Source organism: Balaenoptera musculus, chromosome 2, assembly GCF_009873245.2.
Source record: "Balaenoptera musculus isolate JJ_BM4_2016_0621 chromosome 2, mBalMus1.pri.v3, whole genome shotgun sequence".
Classification (NCBI taxonomy): domain Eukaryota; kingdom Metazoa; phylum Chordata; class Mammalia; order Artiodactyla; family Balaenopteridae; genus Balaenoptera; species Balaenoptera musculus.
In genome coordinates, this window is record NC_045786.1 from 126387935 (window position 1) to 126414600 (window position 26666).

Genomic DNA, 26666 nt, shown 5'->3' on the forward strand with positions numbered 1-26666 from the left:
CCATGCCACTCTCTCACTTCATCATAGCTTACACTTCGCCCTCCCCGTGTCCTCAAGTCCATTCTCTACATCTGCGTCTTTATTCCTGTCCTGCCCCTAGGTTCTTCAGAACCTTTTTTTTAGATTCCATATTTATGTGTTAGCATATGGTATTTGTTTTTCTCTTTCTGACTTACTTCCCTCTGTATGACAGACTCTAGGTCCATCCACCTCACTACAAATAACCCAATTTCGTTTCTTTTTGTGGGTGAGTAATATTCCATTGCGTATATGTGCCACATCTTCTTTATCCATTCATCTGTCAGTGGACACTTAAGTTGCTTCCATGTCCGGGCTATTGTAAATAGAGCTACAATTAACATTGTGGTACATGACTCTTTTTGAATTATGGTTTTCTCAGGGTATATGCCCAGTAGTGGGATTGCTAGGTCGTATGGTAGTTCTATTTTTAGTTTTTTAAGGAACCTCCATACTGTTCTCCATAGTGGCTCTATCAATTTACATTCCCACCAACAGTGCAAGAGGGTTCTCTTTTCTCCACGCCCTCTCCAGCATTTATTGTTTGTAGATTTTTTGATGATGGCCATTCTGAACGGTGTGAGGTGATACCTCATTGTAGTTTTGATTTTGCATTTCTCTAATGATTAGTGATGTTGAGCATCCTTTCATGCGTTTGTTGGCAATCTGTGTATCTTCTTTGGAGAAATGTCTGTTTAGGTCTTCTGCCCATTTTCAGATTAGGTTGTTTGTTTTTTTGATATTGAGCTGCATGAGCTGCTTGTATATTTTGGAGATTAATCCTTTGTCAGTTGCTTCATTTGCAAATATTTTCTCCCATTCTGAGGGTTGTCTTTTCGTCTTGTTTATGGTTTCCTTTGCTGTGCAAAAGCTTTTAAGTTTCATTAGGTCCTATTTGTTTATTTCTATTTTTATTTCAATTTCTCTAGGAGGTGGGTCAAAAAGGATCTTGCTGTGATTTATGTCATACAGTGTTCTGCCTATGTTTCCCTCTAAGAGTTTGATAGTGTCTGGCCTTACATTTAGGTCTTTAATCCATTCTGAGTTTATTTTTGTGTATGGTGTTAGGGAGTGTTCTAATTTCATTCTTTTATGTGTAGCTGTCCAGTTTTCCCAGCACCACTTGTTGAAGAGGCTGTCTTTTCTCCGTTGTATATTCTTGCCCCCTTTATCAAAAATAAGGTGACCATATGTGCATGGGTTTATCTCTGGGCTTTCTATCCTGTTCCATTGATCTATATTTCTGTTTTTGTGCCAGTACCATACTGTCTTGATTACTGTAGCTTTGTAGTATAATCTGAAGTCCGGGCTCCTGATTTCTGCAGCTCCGTTTTTCTTTCTCAAGATTGCTTTGGCTATTCAGAGTCTTTTGTGTTTCCATACAAATTGTGCAATTTTTTGTCCTAGTTCTGTGAAAAATGCCAGTGGTAGTTTGATAGGGATTGCATTGAATCTGTAGATTGCTTTGGGTAGTATAGTCATTTTCACAATGTTGATGCTTCCAATCCAAGAACATGGTATATCTCTCCATCTATTTGTATCATCTTTAATTTCTTTCATCAGTGTCTTATAGTTTTCTGCATACAGGTCTTTTGTCTCCTTAGGTAGGTTTATTCCTAGGTATTTTATTCTTTTTGTTGCAGTGGTAAATGGGAGTGTTTCCTTAATTTCTCTTTCAGATTTTTCATCATTACCGTGTAGGAATGCAAGAGATTTCTGTGCATTAATTTTGTATCCTACAACTTTAACAAATTCATTGATTAGCTTTAGTAGTTTTCTGGTGGCATCTTTAGGATTCTCTATGTATAGTATCATGTCATCTGCAAACAGTGACAGCTTTACTTCTTCTTTTCCGATTTGGATTCCTTTTATTTCTTTTTCTTCTCTGATCGCTGTGGCTAAAACTTCCAAAACTATGTTGAATAATAGTGGTGAGAGTGGACAACCTTGTCTTGTTCCTGATCTTAGTAGAAATGGTTTCAGTTTTTCACCATTGAGAATGATGTTGGCTGTGGGTTTGTCATCTATGGCCTTTATTATATTGAGGTAAATTCCCTCTATGCCTACTTTCTGGAGGGTTTTTATCATAAATTGGTGTTGAATGTTGTCAAAAGATTTTTCTGCATCTATTGAGATGATCATATGGTTTTTCTCCTTCAATTTGTTAATATGGTGTATCACATTGGTTGATTTGCATATATTGAAGAATCCTTTCATTCCTGGGATAAACCCCACTTGATCATGGTGTATGATCCTTTTAATGTGCTGTTGGATTCTGTTTGCTAGTATTTTGTTGAGCATTTTTGCATCTATGTTCATCAGTGATATTGGCCTGTAGTTTTCTTTCTTTGTGACATCTTTGTCTGGTTTTGGTATCAGGGTGATGGTGGCCTCATAGAATGAGTTTGGGAGTGTTCCTCCCTCTGCTATATTTTGGAAGAGTGAGAAGAATAGGTGTTAGCTCTTCTCTAAATGTTTGATAGAATTCACCTGTAAAGCCATCTGGTCCTGGGCTTTTGTTTGTTGGAAGATTTTTAATCACAGTGTCAAATTCAGTGCTTGTGATTGGTCTATTTATATTTTCTATTTCTTCCTGGTTCAGTCTCAGAAAGTTGTGCTTTTATAAGAATTTGTCCCTTTCTTCCGGGTTGTCCATTTTATTGGCATATAGTTGCTTGTAGTAATCCCTCTTGATTCTTTGTATGTCTGCAGTGTCAGTTGTTACTTCTCCTTTTGTACTTCTAATTCTATTGATTTGAGTGTTCTCCCTTTTTTTCTTGATGAGTCTGGCTAATGGTTTATCAATTTTGTTTATCTTCTCAAAGAAACAGCTTTTAGTTTTATAGATCCTTGTGCTTTTTTCCTTCATTTGTGTGTCATTTATTTCTGATCTGATCTTTATGATTTCTTTCCTTCGCTAACTTTGGGGTTTTTTTGTTCTTCTTTCTCTAATTGCTTTAGGTGTAAGGTTAGGTTGTTTATTTGAGATGTTTCTTGTTTCTTGAGGTAGGATTGTATTGCTTTAAACTTCCCTCTTAGAACTGCTTTTGCTGCATCCCATAGGTTTTGGGTCATCGTGTTTTCATTGTCATTTGTTTCTAGGTATTTTTTGATTTCCTCTTCGATTTCTTCAGTGATCCCTTGGTTATTTAGTAGTGTATTGTTTTGCCTCCATGTGTTTGTATTTTGTACTGATTTTTTCCTGTAATTGATATCTAGTCTCATAGCGTTGTGGTCGGAAAAGATACTTCATACAATTTCAATTTTCTTAAATTTACCAAGGCTTGATTTGTGACCCAGGATATGATCTATCCTGGAGAATGTTTCATGAGCACTTGAGAATAAAGTGTATTGTTTTTCGATGGAATGTCCTATAAATATCAGTTATGTTCATCTTGTTTAATGTGTCATTTAAAGCTTGTGTTTCCTTATTTCCATGCTATTTTGATTACTGTAGCTTTGCAGTATAGTCTGAGGTCTGGGAGAGTGATATCTCCAGCTATGTTCTTTTTTCTTAAGATTGTTTTAGCAATTCTGGGTCTCTTGTTCTACCGTATAAATCTAGGATTATTTGTTCGAAATAACTTTTCTAGTTCTGTGAAAATGTTATATTTTGATAAGGATTGCATTATATCTATAGATGACTTGGGGTAGTATGGCAATTTTAACAACATTAATTCTTCCAATCTAAGAGCACAGGGTATCTTTCCATTTCTTTGTATCATCTTCAATTTCCTTTGTGAGTGTTTTATAATTTTCAGAGTATAGGTCTTTTACCTCCTTGGTTAAGTTTATTCTTTTGATGCAATTTTAAATGGGATATTTTTAAACTTTCTCTTTCTGATAGTTCATTATTTGTGTATAGAAAAATAACAGGTATCTAGATTAATCTTGTATCCTGCAACTTTGCTGAATTCAGTTATTAGTTGGAATAGTTTTTTGATGGCGATTTTAAGGTTTTCTGTGGGAAGTATATCATCTGCAAATAGTGACAGTTTTACGTCTTCCCTTCCAATTTAGATGCCTTTTATTTCTCTATTTTCTCTTATCTGATTGCTGTGGCTAGGACTTCCAATACTTTGTTAAATAGAAATGGTGAGAGTTGGCATCCTTTTCCGGTTTCTGAATTTAGAGGAAATGCTTTCAGCTTTTCACTGTTGAGTATGATGTGAGCTGTGGATTTATCATAAATGACCTTTATTATGTTGAGATATGTTTCCTCTATACCCACTTTGGTGAGAGTTTTTATAATGAATCGATGTTGAATATTGTCAAGTACTTTGTCTGCATCTATTGAGGTAATCATGTGATTGTTTTTTAGTCCTTACTTTCGTTACTGTAGTGTATCACTTGGATTGATTTGCAAATATTGAACCATCCTGGAGCTCCTGGAATAAATCTAATTTTATCATGGTGTATGATCCTTTTCATATATTGTTAGATTCAGTTTGCTAATTTTTTAAAAAAATTTATTTATTTATTTTTATTTATTTATGGCTGCGTTGGGTCTTTGTTTCTCTGCGAGGGCTTTCTCTAGTTGTGGCAAGCGGGGGCCACTCTTCATCGCGGTGCGCGGGCCTCTCACTATCGTGGCCTCTCTTGTTGTGGAGCGCAGGCTCCAGACGCACAGGTTCAGTAATTGTGGCTCACGGGCCCAGTTGCTCCACGGCATGTGGGATCCTCCCAGACCAGGGCTCAAACCCGTGTCCCCTGCATTGACAGGCAGATTCCCAACCACTGCGCCACCAGGGAAGCCCCAGTTTGCTAATTTTTTGTTGAGGCTTTTTGCATCTATATTCATCAAAGATACTGGCCTGTCATTTTCTTTTCTTCTCTTTTCTTTTCTTTCTTTCTTTCTTTTTTTTTCTTTGTGTGTGTGTGTGTGTGTGTGTGTGTGTGTGTGTGGTGTCTTTGTCTGGTTTTGGTATCAGGGTACTGGTGGCCTCATAGAATGAATTTGGGAGTGTTTTGTTCTCTTCAATTTTTTTGGAATAGTTTGAGAAGGCTAGGTATTTGTTCTACTTTATGTTTGGTAGAATTTCCCTGTGAAGCTCTCCAGACTTGGACTTTTGTTTTCTGGGAGGTTTTTATTTTTATTTTTTTAATTACAAATTCAGTTTTACTACTAGTGATCGGTCTGTTCAAATTGTCTATTTCTTCTTGATTCTCTGTTGGAAAGTTACATGTTTCCAGAAATTGTTCATTTCTTCTAGGTTGTTAGAATTTGTTGGCACATAACTCTTCATGGTATTCTCTTATGATTTTTTGTATCTCTGTGGTATTTTTTGTTGTTTCTCCTCTTTCATTTCTTATTTTGTTTATTAGGGTTCTTTATCTTTTTTTCTTGGTGAGCCGAAAGGTTGATCAATTGTTTTTATCTTTTCAAAAATCAGCCCTTGGTTTCATTGATCTTTTAAATTGTTTTTTGTTCTTTATTGTATTTCATCTCTGATCTTCATTATTTCTTCCTTCTGGTGACTTTGGTCTTTGTTATTTTTCTAATTCCTTTAGGTGGGAGGTGAGGTTGTTTATTTGAGATTCTTCTGGTTTCTTGAGGAAGGCCTGTATTGTTACAAACATCCTTCTTAGAATTGCTTTTGCCACATTCCATAGATTTTGGAATGTGTTTCGCTTTTCATTTGTCTAAAGGTATTTTCTGTTTTCTCCTTTGATTTCTTCATTGACCTTTTTTTTTTTTTTTTTTTTTTTAGTAGCATGTTGTTTAGCATTCACATGTTTCTTTTCCCATTTTTCTTTCTGCAATTGATTTCTAGTTTTATAACTGTTGTGGTCAGAAAAAAATGCTTGGTATAATTTCTATCCTTTTAAATTTGTTGAGACTTGTTTTGTAGCCTAGCATGTGATTTGACCTGGAGAACATTCCTTTTCACCTGAAAAGAATATGTATTCTGTTGTTTTGGGGTGGAATGTCCTGTGTATATTTATTAAGTACATTTGATCTAATGTGTCATTTAATGCCAGTATTTACTGATTTTTCCATCTAGAAGATCTGTCCATTGATGTAAGTGGGGTGTTAAGGTCTCCTACTATTGTTGCATTATTATTGTCAACTTATCTCTTCATGTCTGTTAATATTTGCTTTATATATTAATGTGCTCCTGTTTTAGGTGCATATATGTTAATGAATGTTATACCCTCTTGTATTGATCCCTTTCTCAGGACATAATGTCCTTCTTTGTCTTTTGTTATAGACTTTATTTTAAAGGCTACTTTGATATGAGTATTGCTACCCAGCTTTCTTGTCGTTTCCATTTGCATGAAATTTCTTTTTCTATTCTTTCACTTTCAATCTGTGTGTGTCATCAAGCTCTGATGTGAGTCTCTTCTAAGCAGCATATAGGTGGGACTTATTTTTTTATCCAATCAGTCACCCTATGTCTTTTGATTGGAGCATTTAGTCCATTGACATTTAAAGTCATTATTGAGAGGTATGTACTTACTGCCATTTTGTTACTTGTTTTCTGGTTGGTTTTATACTTCTGTTATTTTTTTTTAATTGAAGTATAATTTACAATGTTGTGTTAATTTCTGTTGTACAAAGTGATTTAGTTATACACATATATATAGATTCTTTTTTAAAATATTCTGTTCCATTATGGTTTATTATATGATATTGAATATAGTTGTCTGTGCTATATAGTAGGACCTTGTTTATCCATTCTATGCATAATAGCTTACATCTGCTAACCCCAACCTCCTACTCCATCCCTCTCCCAACCCCCTCCCCCTGGGCAACCACAAGTCTGTTCTCTATGTCCATGTGTCTGCTTCTGTTTTATAGACAGGTTCATTTGTATCATATTTTAGATGACACATATAAATGATATCATATGGTATTTGTCTTTCTCTTAATGACTTCACTTAGTATGTTGATCTCTAGTTGCATCCAGTAATGCTGCAAATCGCATTATTTTGTCCTTTTTTATGGCTAAGTAGTATTCCATTTTATATATTTTATAAATATAAATTTATATATATAATATATATATTTCATATATATTCTATTTTATATATATATAATTTTTATGTGTATATATATATATATATATACATACATATATATATATACACACACACACACATACCATATCTTCTTTATCCATTCACCTATCGATGGACATTTAGGTTGCTTCCATGTCTTGGCTATTGTGAATAGTGCTGCTATGAACACTGGGGTGCATGTATTTTTTTAAATTATAGTTTTGTCTTGATATATGTTCAGGAGTGGGATTGTTGGATCATATGTTAATTCTATTTTTGGTTTTCTGAGGAGCCTCCATACTGGCCTCACCAAATTACATTCCCACCAATATTGTAGGAGTGTTGCCTTTTCTCCACACCTTCTCTAGCATTTGTTATTTGTAGACTTTTTAATGCTGGCCATCCTGACTGGAGTGAGGTAGTACCTTATTGTAGTTTTGATTTGCATTTCTCTAATAATTAGTGACGTTGAGCATCTTTTCATGTGCCTATTGGCCATTTGTATGTCTTCTTTGGAGAAATGTCTATTTAGGTCCTCTGCCCATTTTTCGACTGGGTTGTTTGTTTTTTTTTGCTGTTGAGTTGTATGAGTTGTTTGTATATTTTGGAAATTAATCCCTTGTCGGTCTCATCATTTGCAAATATTTTCTCTCATTCTGTCGACTGTCTTTTCCTTTTGTGTATGGTTTCCTTTGCTGTGCAAAAGCTTGTAACTTTGATTAGGTCCCATTTGTTTATTTTTGTTTTTATTTCTATTGCCTTGGGAGGTCTGACCTAAGAAAACATTGGTACAATTTATGTCAGAGAATATTTTGCCTATGATCTCTTCTAGGAGTTTTATGGTGTCATGTGTTATGTTTAAGCCTTTAAATCATTTTGAGTTTATTTTTCTGTATGGTGAGAGGGTGTGTTCTAACTTCATTGATTTACATGTGGCTGTCCAACTTTCCAAACACCACTTGCTGAAGAGACTATCTCTTTCCCATAGTATATTCTTGTCTTCTTTGTTGAAGATTAATTGACCATATGTGTGGATTTATTTCTGGGTTCTCTATTCTGTTCCATTGATCCGTATGTGTGTTTTTGTGCCAATACAGTGCTGTTTTCTGTTTCTTGTTTTTTGTTTGTTTGTTTGTTTTGGCCATGCCAAGTGGCCACATGTCTTGCAGGATCTTACTTCCCCAACCAGGGATCGAACCTGTGCCCCCTGCAGTGGAAGCACAGAGTCCTAACCACTGGACCACCAGGGAATTCCCAATACCATGCTCTTTTGATTACTGTAGCTTTATAGTATTGTCTGAAGTCTGGGAGGGTTATGCCTCTTGCTTTGTTCTTTTTTTATTTTTATTTTTAACATTTTTATTTATTTATTTTTGGCTGTGCTGGGTCTTTGTTGCTGTGCGCAGGCTTTCTCTAGTTGCAGTGAGTGGGGGCTACTCCTCGTTGTGATGCATGGGCTTCTCATTGCGGTGGCTTCTCTTGTTTCGGAGCACGGGCTCTAGGTGCGCAGGCTTCAATAGTTGTGGCTCGCGGGCTCTAGAGCGCAGGCTCAGTAGTTGTGGCACACAGGCTTAGTTGCTCCGTGGCATGTGGGATCTTCCTGGACCAGGGAATGAACCTGTGTCCCCTGCATTGGCAGGCAGATTCTTATCCTCTGCACCACCAGGGAAGCCCTCCTGCTTTGTTCTTTTCTCTTCAGGATTGTTTGTCAATTGTGGGTCTTTTATGGTTCCCTATAAATTTTAGGATTATTTGTGCTAGTTCTGTGAAAAATGTCATGGATAATTTGATAGGGATTGCATTAGATCTGTAGATTGCTTTGGGTAGTATGGCCATTTTAACAGTATTAATACTTCCAATCTAAGAGCATGGGCTATCTTTCCATTTCTTTGAATTGTGTTCAATTTCCTTTATTAATTTTTTATAGTTCTCAGAGTTTAAGTCTTTCACCTCCTTCATCAGGTTTATTCCTAAGTATTTTATTCTTTGGGGTGTGATTTTTAAAGGTACGATTTTTGCACATTCCCTTTCTGGTATTTCATTGTTAGTGTAAAGAAATGCAACCGATATCTGTATGTTAATCTTGTATCCTGTTTCCTTGCTGAATTCGTTTATCTGTTCTACTAGTTTTTGTGTGGAGTCTTTAGGGTTTTCTACATATATAGTATCATGTCATCTGCATGTAATGACAATTTTACATGTTCACTTCCAATTTGGATACCTTTTATTTCTTTTTCTTGTCTGATTGCTGTGGCTAGGACTTCCAATATTATGTTGAATAGAAGAGGTGAGAGTGGGCATCCTTGTCTTGTTCCAGATTTTAGTGGAAGGCTTTCAGCTGTTCACCACTGAGAATTATATTGGCTGTGGGTTTCTCATAAGTAACTTTTATTATGTTGAGATATGTTTCCTCTATACCCACTTTGGTAAGAGTTTTTATCATGAATGGATATTGAACTTTGTCAAATGTTTTTCTGCATCTACTGAGATGATCATGTGGTTTTTGTGTTTTCTTTTGTTAATGTGGTGTATCACATTGATTGATTCGCATATGTTGAACCATCCTTGTGAACTTGGAATGAATCCCACTTGGTCGTAGTGTATGATCTATTTTATGTGTTGTTGGATTCAGTTTGCTAATATTTTGTTGAGAATTTTTGCATCTGTATTCATCAAAGATACTGTCCTGTAATTTTCTTTTTTGGTGGTGTCTTTATCTGATTTTGGTATTGGGGTGATGATGGCTTCATAGAAGGTCTTTGGGAGTGTTCCCTCCTCTTCAGTCTTTTGGAAGAGTCTGAGAAGACTCAGTATAAGTTCTTCTTCATATGTTTGGTAGAATTCGCCTGTGAGGACATCTGGTCCTGGACTTTTGTTTGTAGGGAGTTTTTTTACATTACAGATTCTATTTCATTTCTAGTGATCAGTCTTTTCAAATTATCTATTTCTTCTTGATTCAGTTTTGGTGGGCTGTATGTTTCTAGAAACTTGTCCATTTCTTCTAGATTTTTGAATTTGTTGGCATATAATTGTTCATAGTATTCCCTTATGGTTTTTTGTATTTCTGTGGTACTGCTTGTTATGTCTCCTTTTTCACTTCTTATTTTATTTGGGTTCTCTTTCTTTTCTTCTTGGTGAATGTGGCCAGAAGTTTGTCAATTTTGTTTACCCTTTCAGAGAACCAGCTCTTGGTTTTATTGATTTTTTTTTTCTATTTTAAAAAATCTCTATTTATTTCCTCTCTGATCTTTATTATTTCCTTCCTTCTGCTGACTTTAGGTTTTGTTTGTCCTTCTTTTTCTAATTCTTTTAAGTGGTAGGCTAGATTGTTTTTTGCAATTTTTCTTGTTTGTATTTTTTTTTAGGAAGGCCTGTATTGCTATGAACTTCCATCTAAGAACAGCTTTTGCTGCATCTCATTGATTTGTATGGTTGTGTTTTCACTGTCATTTGTCTCAAGGTATTTTTAAATTTCCTGTTTGATTTCATTGTTGGCTTATTGGTTTTTTAGTAGCATGTTGTTCAGTCTCCATGTAATCATTTTTTTCTCATTTCTTTTTCTGTGGCTGGTTTCTAGTTTCATGCTGTTGTAGTCATAAGAGGTGCTTGAGATAACTTCTATACTCTTAAATTATTTGACGCTTGTTTTTTTGTCCTAGTATGTGGTCAGTCCTAGAAAATGTTCTATGTGCACTTGAAAGGAATGTGTATTCTGCTTTTCTTGGATGTGATGTCCTGAAAATATCAATTAAGTCTAACTGTTCTATTTTATCATTTAGGATCTCTGTTGCCTTATCAATTTTCTGTCTAGATGATCTGTCCATTGATGTGAGTGGGGTGTTAAAGTCTCCTACTATTATTGTATTCCTGTCAATTTCTCCCTTTACGTCTGTTAGTATTTTATGTGTTTGGGTGCTTCTGTATTAGGTGCATATATGTTGATGAGTGTAAAATCCTCTTCTTGTATTGATCCTTTTATCATTATAGAGTGTCCTTCTTTATCTTTCTTTATGGCCTTTGTTTTAAAGTCTATTTTGTCTGATATGAGTATTGCAACACCTGCTTTCTTGTCATTTCTGTTTGCATGAAATATCTTTTTCCATTCCCTCACTTTCAATCTATGTGTGTCCTTTGACCTAAAGTGGGTCTCCTTTAGGCAACATATTGTATGCTCTTGTTTTTTCAGTCCTATCTGCCACTCTGTCTTTTCTTTTATCTTTAAAATTTTTAAAATTTTATATTGGAGTATAGTTGATTTACAATGTTGTGTTAGTTTCAGGTGTACAGCAAAGTGATTCAGTTATACATATACATATATCTATTCTTTTTCAAATTCGTTTCCCATTTAGGTTATTACAGTATATTAGGCAGAGTTCCCTGTGCTATACAGTAGGTTCTTGTTGGTTATCTATTTTAAATATAGTAGTTTGTATATGTCAGTCCCAAGCTCCCAATGTATCCTCCCCTCTACCTTTCCCTTTCCCCCTACCTTTGGCAAACATAAGTTTGTTTTCTAAATCTGTGAGTCTGTTTCTGTCTTGTAAATAATTTCATTCTTATCATTTTTTTTTAAGATTCCACATATAAACAATATCATATGACATTTGTCTTTGTCTGACTTACTTCACTCAGTATGACAATCTCTAGGTCCATCCATGTTGCTGCAAATGGCATTATCTCATTCTTTTTAATGTCTGAGTAATATTCCATTGTATATATGTACCACATCTTCTTCTCCTTCTCCTTCTTCTTCTTCATCATCTTCTTTTTGGCCACAGATCACGGCTTGTGGGATCTTAGTTTCCTGATTGAACTAAGGGATTGAACCTGGGCCCTTGGCAGTGAGAGCATGGAGTCCTAACCACTGGACTGCCAGGGAATTTCCTGTACCATATCTTCTTTATCCATTCTTCTGTCAATGTACATTTAGGTTGCTTTTGTGTCTTGGATATTGTAAGCAGTGCTTCAGTGAACACTGGGGTTCATGTATCCTTTCAAACCATGGCTTTGTCCGAATATAGGCCCAGAAGCGGGGAGGGCTTCCCTGGTGTTCCAGTGGTTAAGAATCTGAGCTTCCACTGCAGGGGATGTGGGTTCAATCCCTGGTCAATGAAGTTCCACATGCCGCAAGGTGTGGCCAAAAAAAAAAGGATGATGGGAAAACTGAGGACCAGAGGGGAAGGCATGTGCCGGGTCACCTGACTGTGCCTCTATTTTCAGTTAAGTCTCCAGGGCTCCAGGATCAGTCTGCTTCGATTCACATCCTGGCTCTGCCCAGGAGTGGGATTGCTGGATCATATGATAACTCTATTTTTAGTTCTTTAAGGAAACTCCATACTGTTCTCCCTGGTGGCTGTACCAATTTACATTCCCACCAACAGTGTAGGAGGGTTCCATTTTTCTCCACACCCTCTCCAGCATTTTTTGTTTGTAGACTTTTTAATGATGGCCATTCTGATTGGTGTGAAGTGATATCTCATTGTAATTTTTTTTTTTTTTATGGCTGTGTTGGGTCTTCGTTTCTGTGCAAGGGCTTTCTCTAGTTGTGGCAAGTGGGGGCCACTCTTCATCGTGGTGCACGGGCCTCTCACTGTCACAGCCTCTCTTGCTGCGTAGCACAGGCTCCAGACGCGCAGGCTCAGCAATTGTGGCTCACGGGCCTAGTTGCTCCGCGGCATGTGGGATCTTCCCAGACCAGGGCTCGAACCCGTAGTCCCCTGCATTGGCAGGCAGACTCCCAACCACTGCGCCACCAGGGAAGCCACCTCATTGTAATTTTGATGTGCATTTCTCTAATAATTAGTGATGTTGAGCATCTTTTCATGTGCCTCTTGGCCATTTGTATGTCTTCTTTGGAGAAATGTCTGTTTGGGTCTTCTGCCCATTTTTTGATGGGGTTGTTTGTTTGTTTTTTGATATTGAGCTGCATGAGGTGTTTGTGAATTTTGGAGATTAATCCCTCATCGGTCACATAGTTTGCAAATATTTTCTCCTGTTCTGTGGTGTGTCTTTTCGTTTTGTTTATGGTTTCCTTTGCTGTGCAAAAGCTTTTGAGTTTAACTAGGTCCTATTTGTTTATTTTTGTTTTTATTTCCATTACTCTAGGAGACAGGTCAAAAAAGATATTGCTGCGATTTATGCCAAAGAATGTTCTGCCTATGTTTTCCTCTAAGAGTTTTGTAGTATCCGGTCGTACATTTAGGTCTTTAATCCATTTTGAGTTTATTTTTGTGTATGGTATTAGAGAATGTTCTAATTTCATTGTTTTACATGTAGCTCTCCAGTTTTTCCAGCATCATTTATTGAAGAGACTGTCTTTTCTCCATTGTATATTCTTGCCTCCTTTGTCATAGGTTAATTGACCATAGGTGCATGGGTTTATATCTGGGCTTTCTATCCTGTTCCATTGATCTATATTTCGATTTTTGTGCCAGTACCATAGTGTTTTGATTACTGTAACTTTTTAGTGTAGTCTGAAGTCAGGGAGCCTGATTCCTCCAGCTCCGTTTTTCTTTCTCAAGAGTTCTTTGGCTATTCGGGGTCTTTTGTGTTTCCATACAAATTTAAAAATTTTTCGTTCTAGTTCTGTGCAAAATGCCATTGGCAGTTTGATAAGGATTGCATTAAACTTGTAGATTGCCTTGGGCGGTATAGTCATTTTGACAATATTTATCCTTCCAATCCAAGAACATGGTATATCTTTCCAACTGTTTGTGTCATCTTTGATTTCTTTCATCAGCCTCTTATAGTTTTCTATAGTTATAGTACAGATCTTTTGCCTCCTTAGGTAGGTTTATTGCTAGGTATTTTATTTTTTTTGATGCGATGGTAAATGGAATTGTTTCTTTAATTTCTGTTTCTAATCTTTCATTGCTAGTGTATAGAAATGCAGCTGACTTCTGTGTATTAATTTTGTATCCTGCAACTTTACCCAATTCATTGATGGGCTCTAGTACTTTTCTGGTAGCATCTTTAGGATTTTCTATGTATAGTATCATGTCATCTGCAAACAGTGACAGTTTTACTTCTTCTTTTCCAATTTGGATTCCTTTTATTTCTTTTTCTTCTCTGATTGCCGTGGCTAGGACTTCCAAAACTATGTTGAATAAAAGTGGCGAGAGTGGACATCCTTGTCTTGTTCCTGATCTTGGAGGAAATGCTTTCAGCTTTTAACCATTGAGTATGATGTTAGCTGTAGGTTTGTCATATTTGGCCTTTACTATGCTGAGGTATGTTCCCTCTGTGCCCACCTCCTGGAGAGTTTTTATCATAAAAGGGTGTTGAATTTTGTCAAAAGCTTTTTCTGCATCTATTGAGATGATCATATGGTTTTTATTCTTCAATTTGTTAATGTGGTGTATCACATTTATTGATTTGTGGATACTGAAAAATCCTTGCATCCCTGGGATAAACCCCACTTGATCATGGTGTATGATCATTTATTGTTTTGTTGGATTTGGTTTGGTAGTATTTTGTTGAGGATTTTTGTGTCTATGTTCACCAGGGATATTGGCCAGTGATTTTCTTTTTTTTGTGGTATCTGTCTGGTTTTGGTATCCAGGTGATGGTGGCCTCACAGAATGAGTTTGGGAGTATTCCTTCCTCTGCAATTTTTTGAAATAGTTTCAGAAGGATAGGTGTTAAGTCTTCTTTAAATGTTTGCTAGAATTCACCTGTGAAGCCATCTGGTCCTGGACTTTTGTTTGTTGGGGTTTTTTAAATCACAGTTTCATTTTTAGTACTTGAGATTGGTCTGTTTATATTTTCTATTTCTTCCTGGTTCAGTCCTGGGAGATTGTACCTTTCTAAGAATTTGTCCATTTCTTCCTGGTTGTCCAAGTTTTGGGCATATAGTTGCTTGTAATAGTCTCTTATGATCCTTTGTATTTCTTTGGTGTCCATTGTAACTTCTTTTTCATTTCTAATTTTATTGATTTGAGCCCTCTCCCTTTTTTTTCTTGATGAGTTTGGCTAAAGGTTTATCAATTTTGTTCATCTTTTCAAAGAACCAGCCTTTAGTTTCACTGATCTTTTCTATTGTTTTCTTTATCTCTATTTCATTTATTTCTGGTCTGATCTTTATTATTTCTTTCCTTCTACTAATTTTGGGTTTTGTTTGTTCTTCTTTCTCTAGTTGCTTTAGGTGTAAGGTTAGGTAGTTTGAGATTTTTCTTGTTTCCTAAGGTAAGCTTGTATTGATATAAACTTCCCTCTTAGAACTGCTTTTGCTGCATCCCATAGGTTTTGGATTGTTTTGCTTTCGTTTTCATATGTCTCTAGGTATTTTTTTAATTTACTCTTTGATTTCTTCAGTGATCCATTGGTTATTTAGTAGTATATTGCTTAGCCTCTGTGTGTGTGTGTGTGTTTTTTTTTTTTTTTTTACAGTTTTTTCTTTGTACTTGATTTCTAATCTCATAGCATCGTGATCAGAAAGGATGCTTGATATGATTTCAATTTTCTTAAATTTACCGAGGCTCACTTTTTGGCCCAGTGTGTGATCAGTCCTGGAGAATGTTCCATATGCACTTGAAAAAAATAGTATTCTGATGCTTTTGGATGGAATGCTCTATAAATATCAATTAAGTCCATCTGGTCTAATGTGTCATTTAAGACCTGTGTTTTCTTATTGATTTTCTGTCTGGATGATCTGCCCTAAGTCATATTAAAGAACAGAGATTGAACTTGAGGACATGGGGAGCCACTGAAAGATTTTAAACATTAGTGTGACATGCAATTTTATTTTAGGACTACTTTTTGAGGCTGTGTGGAGTACAGGTTGGAGTAGGGTAACTTTACCATTCATGGTGACATTGGCAAGCAGATTTGGTGAAATAATGTGGACAGGCATCTGACAAGAAAGCAGTCCCAAATCTTGGCCTTTCAGATCCTTGATCTCATTTCTCCTGATCTTTTCCTCTACCCCCTTTACCACCATTATGTAGACCACCTCAGAAGTCTTTTATACATCACTTTTTACCTTTCAAACTCATCTACTTTAGCACCCTCACTTCAAAATGTCTTTACTCCAAAACACTGGCTCCATCACTTCTCAGCATACAGTCATCTCTCAGTTTCCATGGGATATTTGTTCTAGGACACTCCCTCACCCCTGCTCAGATACCAAAGTCTATAGATGCTCACCTCCTTTACAGTTGGCCCTCTGTATATCAACCACTTACCCATATCCAACTCCTGTCCTCACTGCCCTCTTTACCTAGCTTAGATTCCATGCTGCTAACTAAACCTCTACCCTGGACACATCCCCGATTTTCACTTTATCATGACCATTGTTTCTGTTATTCCCTCCTTTTCCACTGGCATCTTCTCACAGCATTTAAACTCAAGCATCTCCTATCTGAAAAACAACAGTCTTTTCTCTAGGCCATATCTCCCTCTACCACCTACTGTCCCTCCTCCCTTTCACAGCCCAACTTATTTGCTGCCTAAACTCTTTACTTCCTCTGCTCTTGTCATTTATGTGCAAATTGAAGTCACCAAGGATAATGATAGGAATATTTGTTGAGAAGACAGTGACCCAGGTGCTAAACTCTTCAATAAATGGGGGTAAAGGAGGGCAGTAGCCTAAAGGTCAGGAGATGGGACTGCTGTACAAACTTAAAGAGGAGAAGAACCATTCAATTATGACCAATCACTGATATCAGAATGAGGAGCTTGAAGCCAGATTTATACTTGTTAAAGGAAATAATGTGGCATTCTTTACATAGAGGGAGGGGGAGGAAAACCATTGTGGAAGAAACCATATGTACATGTCTGTAAATATGTATACACATATATGTGTATGCTGTCATTTATATAAAATTGTGTAAGTGTGAATGTGTGTATGTGTGTCTGTAAGCATAAAATTATGTCTGGAAGAGAGTTCACCAAAATATTGATAGCGGCTACCACTGGGTGGTAGGATTTTGGGTAATCTTTACCTTTTTTATAGTGCTCTTTTTAAATGCCTGAATATTCTTTCAAAATATGTATCATCTTTGAATTTAGGAAGATGCAAAGTTACTTATCATTTTGGGAGAAAATTTTAATGGATTGTTCTGAAGTGGCTCTGGTCCTTGCCTTATCTTCAACTTAACTACATGTATAATGAGCAGGAAAATAGAAATAAGGAGCAGATGGGAAGTGACTTAGTCTTCTTGTACCAGGGGATTATTAGATTTAAGCAGGTGGGTGAAAATTTGTTGTAGGAAGACATCTGAATCACATCTAGGCACAAACTTAGAGGCAGAGGCTCACCCCACTTCCTGAAATCAGAACATAAACCAACTTTCAAGTTTTTGCTTCCATCAGAAAAAATGATAATGTTGGAATGTATTGAATAGCAAAAACTAAACATCACAATATTATATGAGATAACGTAAGCCAAGCACCGCTACCAAAAAGAGAGCCACAAGAATTTTGTTCTCTTTCTTTAGAAAATGTCATGTTTACTTTGTTGCAGTTGTTACAAACCACTAATCTGAGTAAATATCATGAGCTTGTACTACTTATTGTCAGAGTTATTAGATTGTGATTTATGGGCCCAAAAGGGATACTCTTTCATCTGCTGGAATATAGCACTTAACTTTTATCACACTGAAAGATGATTTTTCCTTAAATCACTTGGAAAAATTTCTTCAGGATGACAAACTCAAAATAGAAATGTACATACTCTTCCATCTGTATAATGAATATTGACCACCAGTTTTGTTTTTGGCATTGAGTTGGGAACTGGGAATAGCATGGTGGTAAGACAGCAATCATTGTCTTAAAAGATGAGTCTAATGGAGATCAGACAAGTCAGTAGGCAGTTACACACAGTGACATCTGCTTTACCTGGGAATGTGCAGGGTGCTCATGCGAGCACATAGGAGGGGCTCCTACCCCATTCTTCAAGAGTAAGGGAAGGTATCTTGAAAAAGTTCAATAGAATTTCTTTTATTCATGGTCTTAATACAAAATTTAAATCTCCTTTAATTATATTTTTCAAAAGACCTCTAACTTTTGCCTTCTCTGGCAGTATTTGAAATAAGTTACTGCAGGATTATGCCACTTAAGTAGGATATGATGGGTGGCATTTATTATACCCACTGTGACTTGGATGGACACCTTGATGAAGCTCTATATGTGATATCTAGAGAATATGTAGGAATCAGGACAAAGGAGCATGGGCAGGGGACAAGGACAAAAGATAGGATAACAGGAGTAATAGTGACATTTGTCACCAGGCAGCATTTTAAAATGGTGTTTCTCTTTGAATAGACAGTACACTTCCATAAAAATGTGAGTAAAGAGGAAAATCTTTCTTTGAGATCCTACCTTTTAAAGCCATTTTTATCTACTGTCTACACATCTTGAGTCCAAATTTCCCTCACTAACTGCTCCAACCCCTTATCTGTGACAGTATTCTCTGTGATGTGGTGGCCTCTGCAGCTTGTACCCCAAGACCATGACCCTTGCTGGCCATAGTTGATTGGATTATGGAAAGACTATGCGTGGTCAATCAGATTCCTTGAGAATTTGGAATTGTGACTTGGAAGTAATTGTTGGACTCCATTTGGCACTTAAACAAGAAAGTGAGATAAAGCAGGAAAAACAAACAACAACTCCACCCCCCCCCACCCCGCCAGCCTCAACAAACAGGTGCAGAGAATGAAAAACATGAGACCAAGTGATGAGAAGTAGAGATAGAGAAGGAGGGGGAGAGTAGGGAAGAGCACCAAAGGTCTTTGTTTTAATGCCTCATGAAGTCTGTATTTCCTGCCCTTTGGTTCCATGAACCAAATATAATTCCTTATAGTTAATCCCCTTTTACGTAGACTACTCAGAACAGGTTTCTGTTTCTCTGTCAAATTCTTCCTAAGGTAGCAACAGAGTAAAAGACATGGATAAAGTGTCTCTTTTACCTCAAGAAAAATACTTGTGTGCTATCAGGTGTAGAGATAGAGGAGGGGGCAGTGTATACTAGAGATATCCTGAGCCCCCACTGGACCTTTAGGTGTTGCTTCATGACTGTCATTTGCGTGTGTGTGTGGGATTCATTTGTTTAACAGCCCGTCCTGTTCCTTATGTGCCCCCTTAATGCTTCCTTTTGGCATTTACCTCTTCTGCCAACTGCCTCAGTTTCCCGTTTCCCCATTTTCTACATGCCAGGGAAATAGGAAAAATGTTTGATTATGCTGAACTTTTCATAATAGACCACAGGCATGCGGATAGGCTGCCATAAATGGTTTCTGGTCAGTTTCCTCTTCTGTACCATTGAAATACCGTCTACTCTTCAGAATTGCTATGAGGGTAAGGAAGGTAAAGTTAAGTGCCTAGTACCACACTTAGTAAATTTCTATCTATAACATTTTAAATGCTTTATTTAGAAATAATTTCAAACTTAAGATTGCAAGAATAATGCAAATAATGCTTGCATACCCATTACCTATTTTTTAAAACATTTTGCTTCATTGATTTGTTTGTACCTTTCTGTAATTTTGTTATGAATCATTTGAGAATAATTTGCATACATTAGTTACATATCCCTAAATACTTCAGTGTGTATTTCCTTAGAATATACTCTTACATAAACACAGTACTTATAGACTTAAGTAAATCAACATTGATACAATACTGTTTTCTAATCTACCATCCATATTCTAATGCTTATTTATTGCTTAAGATCTTAAAGACAGATACTCAAACAGGAAAGAAAAATGACTGGTAAATGCTCATCTGGGCCATACGGACTGTTCAGAGTTGTTTACTTTGCCTTAACTAGTAAAGCACATGTCATGAAATCATTTCTCAGAATTAAATATTATTTTAACCTAAGGGTTTCCAGCTCTGTTTTTACATTGTTACCTACTCTTTAATTTATAGCATTTCACTGATTCAGTTTATAGTTCCTTTTTTGAAGTTTTAATTTTTTTAACATGTCCATTTGTCAAAGTTAGCCATTTTTCCTGATTGCAAATGAGGCAAAACCAAACAAAGAATAAACAATTTTGTGACTTATAACATATTAACTATATTAAATTTAACTTTACAGATTATAGACATTTTGCATTAGGTCAAAATTCTGATCTTTTGGACAAAATTTGACCATTATTATGGGAAAATGTATATCAGGTATATATTAGAAAAATAAGACTTTTTCAATGCAAAATGAATAAAAGAGACTACAAAACAAACAGGTTACACTAATCTCAAATAAGTGCAGAATTATACTTAATGCTAGGTTAAGAACTTTCCCCATTTCCTGTATTAAAATACCTGAGGGCACTAATATTCCATATCTTAGTGCCTATAGCACTGAGTCCATCAATAAAACTTGATTGTCTTCTGTTATCGATGTAATTTTTTCTAATTTTTTCTCGTGCATAAATCTTACTACTCTACCCAAGTCTGTAAACAGAAAACCAAGAATTTTTTATATTTTTCTTTAGAGTGCAGTGCACAAGGTAAGTATTCAATCGCACCAATTAAATGTTGTTTGCCGGAAAGAGAAATGGATACCTGTTGCAACATATTAATACAGACAAACCTGCTTAGTGAGTCCTGAGTCCCCTACTTAGCTGGCTGTGTGGCCTTGAGTAAGTCATAACTTTGCTAAGTTTCAGTTTTCTCATCTGTAAAATGGGGTTAATATTAGTTATTGCCTCATAAAGGCAGTGTGAGATTGGTATAAAAGCTTTGCAAATAAAACAAGCCTTGTGAGATAGGTCTAGTTTGGCCAATATTTCCATTCTAAATTTTAGTACTCAGCATATTAACTTAATGTGCTTTTAGGTTAACTTTTATACCAATAGTTGCATATATCTCATCATTTACAAGTAGCTCAACTAAAAAAGTCTGAGTCACCCATAAATATGGCAAAGTGAAATAAAGCCACCTCTGAAGCACCCAAAATCCCAAGCAGGGCCTCACCTGAGTTTGTCAGGATTTTAGAAGTAAATTATGAACCACCACAGGGTACAGGGATCTCAAACTGGCTGGTGTGAAAGTCATCAATTCTGTGACAGAAATGGAGTCCCAGTGCTCTAAATCACATACAAATAATTTGGGGATTTTTTTTTTTTTAATGTAGACTCTAGTTTAGTAGGTCTGGAGTGAATGCTCCAGAGATTTTGCATTTATAAAATATGTTTAGTGCAATGTTTTGATGCTTTCACTCTAAAAACCAATGATAAACATACTGAAACTGTTTATAAAAGTTCAAGGTGTATAGAAAAAAAGAGCCATATTCGCAAAATTATTTATTTACATTTTAAGCTCATGGTAAAATCTTTATAGGATAGAATGGCTAAGATGAAATATACAAAGTCGATATAAACACATAAGCATTAATCTTTATATGAAAAGAATCCTAGTGATGGCTATTGATGAACTCGGGTTTTCCTTTATAAAACCAATGTTCCCTTCAATCATGCTGTGATAATGTCTTCCAATAAGAATAGATTTAATGTATATCATTCAAAAAAAGCTGAGAAACAAAAAGCTAACTTGGATTTATTATTAAACCACTATCCATATGTCATAAAACCAAAACTGTTTTACAGGGCTGAGATGTTCGAATAGGTCCGAACATGATATAGTGAATAAGTTTTAAATAAGGAATGCTTTGGTTATTAGGTTTTGACTTAGTTTTGGCAATACTTGTATAATTTATATCATTCTAGTGAGTCATTAGGTAATCCGTTCAAAACAAGACTTGCTTAATACTATCACGAAGCACTTAGCCTTGCCTTGAGTCAGACTACCTTTAAGATGCTGACAATAGCAACAAATTTCTCTTTTCCTTTACTCAGAAAAAAAAATCACAAAAATAAAAAATTCATTTTCACATGTTAAAGTCCACCATAAAGTCTTATTCATTCTTAAAAAAACAAAAGTTCCTCATCATAATACCTGCCCTGGGTATTGGTACATTATCGAAATACTAGACCTGTAAGAACTCCTCATAAACCTTGAAAGCCTATGACTGTGATCTACTTATGTTTAAGGTTAAATATATAAACAATGCATTTGAAGCTTCTGGGAAGAATTCACATTTAAAATAGTTTTTAAAAATCTGGGTTTATTAAGTTTTAGAAAAATAAATACTGTGATTGGTTCTACCCCTCTCTTCTACTTCTCTCCCTTCACAAATTTGAATTAATAGCTCAGGCTTCTAAAAAGCAGAAGAAAGCAAAATAGAACAATGTAGGTTTTATTATCCACACTTTCCTTTTCTAAGGGTAACATTATCACAAAGGCAAACTTGATTCTCTTTCCTTGAAATGAAGATCCTATCTCCTAAGACTAATTTAAATAACTGTTCTTAAGAAATCAAGAGAATTTAACAACCAGTACTTTTAATAAATGAGGAGTTAAATGCCTATAAGATATATAAGGTGACTGTAAAGGGTTCTATTATAAAGTCTGAAAGCAAAATCTAAACATTTAATAGTTTACATTTAATCTCTTTAAAAGGCCTTTTAAAAGCTGTAAGCTATATTATAAATTGCCAGTTAAATTCCCACTCTAGTCTACAAAAATAATCTGCTGCACAAATATATAATTTAAGGTAACTATATATTTCTTGTATTGATCTTTTTTCCAATTTTATGAGTGCAGTGAAGCAAGAAGTAAGCACCGAGGTGTTAGTTAAATTAACTTTCATTTGAGCAGCATTTTGATTTTAGATAAAGGGATTCTAAATGTAGTCTAAAATTTTCCAGAAGTCATATTTACATTCATTGTACAACACTTTATATACACATACAGATTTATAAGAAACAAATTAACCTATACTTTTCATAATGTAAAAAATAAAGATAAAAAATACAACATATGTGATCATATGGTAAGCCATCTATTTGAGAAATATGCTTGGTGTTCAGTTCTGATGGCAAAAACCTTGAATAACTTAAAGCATATCACATAAATACACCACAGGTGCTTAGTTTATTATGACCTTAACCTAGGCCTATCCACAGTTTTAAGTGTTAAAGTCAATGCCATACAAGTAGTTGAGTTTACTAGTAATGTTTGCACTGGAGAAAAATGATTAGGGGAGGCATGACAGCAGATATCAAATGTTTTGAAGTATAATTATAGGGAAGGATTAAAATTAATTCTTTTCCAAGGGAAAATCAGATATTTCTGATAATAGAGCTGTTCAAGAGTGAAAAGGTCTGCTTCTGAAGCGTGAACTCCCAGTCCCACAAATGACCTTGCCTTGTCAGGGCTCTTGTAGCAAGGACTCCTGTGTTGGCAGGTAGGACTAATAGTATACGGTTAGGCCCAAGGAACTCTAAAGTTCCTTAATGCAAATTATTTTGTTGATATTGAGTTTCTGACGTGGCTTCTTAAGCAGTTTGCTTCATCTTTTGTTCCTGCCCATAAGGCAGTGTTTGATTTTGCTGTGATACCTCTTATAAATTGATGGGCTTGGCTTTCCTGGAATATATCAAAGTGAATTTTTCTGATCTAATTACTCTTCCACAAAAACAAATAGGTGGCTGTGATGAGCTCTGTTTGTGTCCCACACATAGTAAGTTCTTTACCAACCAACTCCTGGCTGAAGTAGGCTAGAAGCAGAAATTTTACCTGGGGAAAAAAGTTATTCAAAATGTTTACTGTTCTATAATGTTCTAGTCTTGAGACTGAATGGAAAAATCCTATTTGGCACTCCTTTACCTCAGATGGCATGCGAATGCTTATCACAATAAGAAATTCTTATGATCAGATTTGAGGTGCAGAGAAATAGGAAGCATGGAAATTTTGACCTATATTATACAAACAAGCAAACAATAACTCTTCCATATGTTAGAAGAGGTTTTAAACTCTAAAATCAAGGCCTTTTTCCAGAAAATGAAATTCACTAAAAATGTAGAAATAAAAATCCCACTATGGCTCTAAATATATGACAAATAAATAAGGTCACATGGCTTATACATTTCAAATTCTTAAAGAGGCCCTACAGTATTTCAGGAAGACATCTTAAAGTATTGTTCCCTGAGTTCTTGAGGCAACCCCAAATATAAGTTCATGAAATCCAAGACTTTAGAGAGAGAAAAACCCACATGGTTTGCTTCTCTCTCTTCTAGGAGTAGCTGTTTACTCCAAAGCAGTTTGTTCAGTGCTTACCCTATAGTTCAAATGCTTTAAGAATGTGGCTTTATCCATTTCTTAGAAGACAAGCTCCCAAATGAAACTTCTAAGAAGGAAAAAAAAAAGAAAAAGACTGTTTAAAGAAGGTAAAGTTTTAACATTAGTTAACAGTGCAGTTGAGTAAATGAGTTTTATATCTGTAATACATAAAGAGTGGTAATACTGTCATAGGTGTTAGAAGGTAGAGTTCTATGGACTCTGGCATTTCTGACCTCAGTGGTTATTAAGACCAGCTTCTCTTACCAAACAAAGTCTAACAATTAATTCAAAAAAACCAGAACTATTAGAAACGGAATGACTTTTTCATATGTAAATGTATGAGAAGACATACATTTGGTTATAAAATAAAGATCAAAACAGCCAGCTAATAATTTCTCAACTTTTAAATATCTGCAATTTACATATAAATTTATACATAATAGTAATTTTCAAAAACTCATTCAAGACTGGGGTTTTAAGATTCTTGAGTTGTTTTCATATCACTTTCTTGGTGGCTATTAGAATATTTTTAAAAATTCGAAGCTTGGGAATAATTCAAACAGTGAAATATGTATTTGTTTGCAACTTCCATTACAGTCTATTTAGAAAAACTAATTACAGTGAATGGAGTTTTTAATTCTGTTGCTGGAAGTTTTACGTTAGGCTTAACTTTAAGCGATTAAAGTTTAAAAAAAAAAACCAACAAAAACCCACAAAAAACAACGATTGAGAGAACATACTGAAATGCTCCATCCATTTCAGTAAAGTGCACAACTATGAGTGTTTATCCTTTGGCTTGGCTATGACCTTAAGGGAGGTGTAGAAGTCAATGGTGCTGGTGTCAGATTCCTGACTATATTACTGAGGCTGGCAATCTTCTCCTCTAGGAGGTAATTTTTCTTCTCTGCTGTTTTTTGTCGCTGTTCAGTTATTTCCAGAGCTTTCAACAACTGGGCATTTTCCACATACAAATCCTTCACCATCTCATCTGCTTTAGTATTCTTGCAGAGCTAGAAACAGAACCAGAAACATCTTGACTCCATTTCTGTAATTCTTTTAAATTTAAGGTCTGACATAGGACAGTTGTTTATAAAGGCAAATGGCTTCTATCAATTATATTATTTCATTTTACAATACAGCTTTAACATCAGACCTGGCACCAGGGATACAAGTAGAGCAAATCCACTTATTCCAGGCTGTTTCTTTGCATAATATGTTTGTAGAAGTCACTAATAAAAAGAACAAATTGATATTTGAGGGCTCAAAAATGAAGGTATTTTTCAACCTAATAAATTAGGTATTATTTCTTTATTCATTCTCTAAAAATATAAAAATACTTTTATAACTTAAATTTCTGAGGGTGTGAACTGTGTTTAACTGTTATTAACAATAGGTGCCTGAGTTTCCCATTCATAACCACATACAACCTACTGATTGTTATAATACATGAGCCAAATTTTAAAATAAAGAGGTAAGATTTGGCAGTTACTTTTCCTTAACTCTTCCTCTGTATAAAACCTTGTCTAGAAGAGATATTCTAATCTTTATGGTTAGAATATATAGTCTTGGTTAGGGTGGGAAAACTTGTCAGCAGCCTTAGGATAATTTTATTATTGCTCCTGTTAGTTAATATCTTATAATCTCCTTTCCCTCATTATACCTTTAACTCCTCATTTTACACCCAGTTTCAGGCAGGGCATCTACAAGTATCAAGGTTTAAGGGAATAAAGAAAACTAAGGAGTGGCTAATTAATTTAAATAATAGCATTTCAAAGGGCAATGATAAAGACTATCACACTGAAGCCCAGAACCTAAGTGACTGGCAAGTTTAACATAATACTAACATACTTTCTATCGAACTGTTTTTATACAACCTTTCCTCCTTTCCTGCCATTAAAAAACACCTTGATGACTCTTATCTACTATAGAATGAAATTCAAACTCTGTGGCTTAGCACTAAGACCCTCTACTGTCTGCTCTTCCCTATCTCTCATTTCTTTTTCTTCTCCCAGGACAGGATGAACGGTTAATGCCAGTGTTTGTAGATGACCACACCCCATGTTACCCATTTTCTTTATTTTTGAAACTGCTATCTGGCCAAATGCTTAGTACTGTGAACTACACTAGTAGCTGTAGTAAGTGAACTACACTCCATATAGGCAGGATTTTGTTTTGTTCATTGCTCTATTTCTAGTGCTTAGAACAGAACCTGGCATGTAGTAACTATGTGTTGAATAAATGATTAAAGGATTGAATCAATAAATGTAAATACAGGACTTTCTCTTTCTCTCCATTCTGTGTATTAAGATATAGGGCTAAGGAAAGTTCCTGTCTACCTCTGCATTAAGACTTTCCCTTGGAATTATTCTTCTTGGATTATATATATCTGAAAAACCAGGTTGGGCAATTTCCACCTTCCCACTCCCGCCACAGTTAGTCTCAATCTCAGATTCCAGAGAAGTTATAAAACTTTCCTAGAAAGTAGTCCTTCTTGTATGTCTCTTCAGTGGATGCACAAATAATTT

General features: G+C 35.6%; 1 protein-coding gene across 3 annotated transcripts in view; it reads right to left on the reverse strand.

Annotated features, from left to right (window-relative positions):
- Positions 1-21250: 21250 nt before the first annotated feature.
- The window catches only part of NIN (ninein), a 105760-nt gene continuing 100344 nt past the window's right edge, over positions 21251-26666 (reverse strand). For 2 of the 3 annotated variants that reach the window (XM_036842353.1, XM_036842352.1), the window contains 2 exons: positions 24949-25151; positions 21251-24208 (listed from right to left, as the gene is read on the reverse strand). In XM_036842353.1, the coding sequence (XP_036698248.1) occupies positions 24181-24208; positions 24949-25151 (231 nt within the window). In that variant the 3' untranslated portion in view covers positions 21251-24180. Of the gene's footprint in view, positions 25152-26666 lie in introns of all 3 variants that reach the window. The other variant, XM_036842355.1, reaches the window with a different exon arrangement.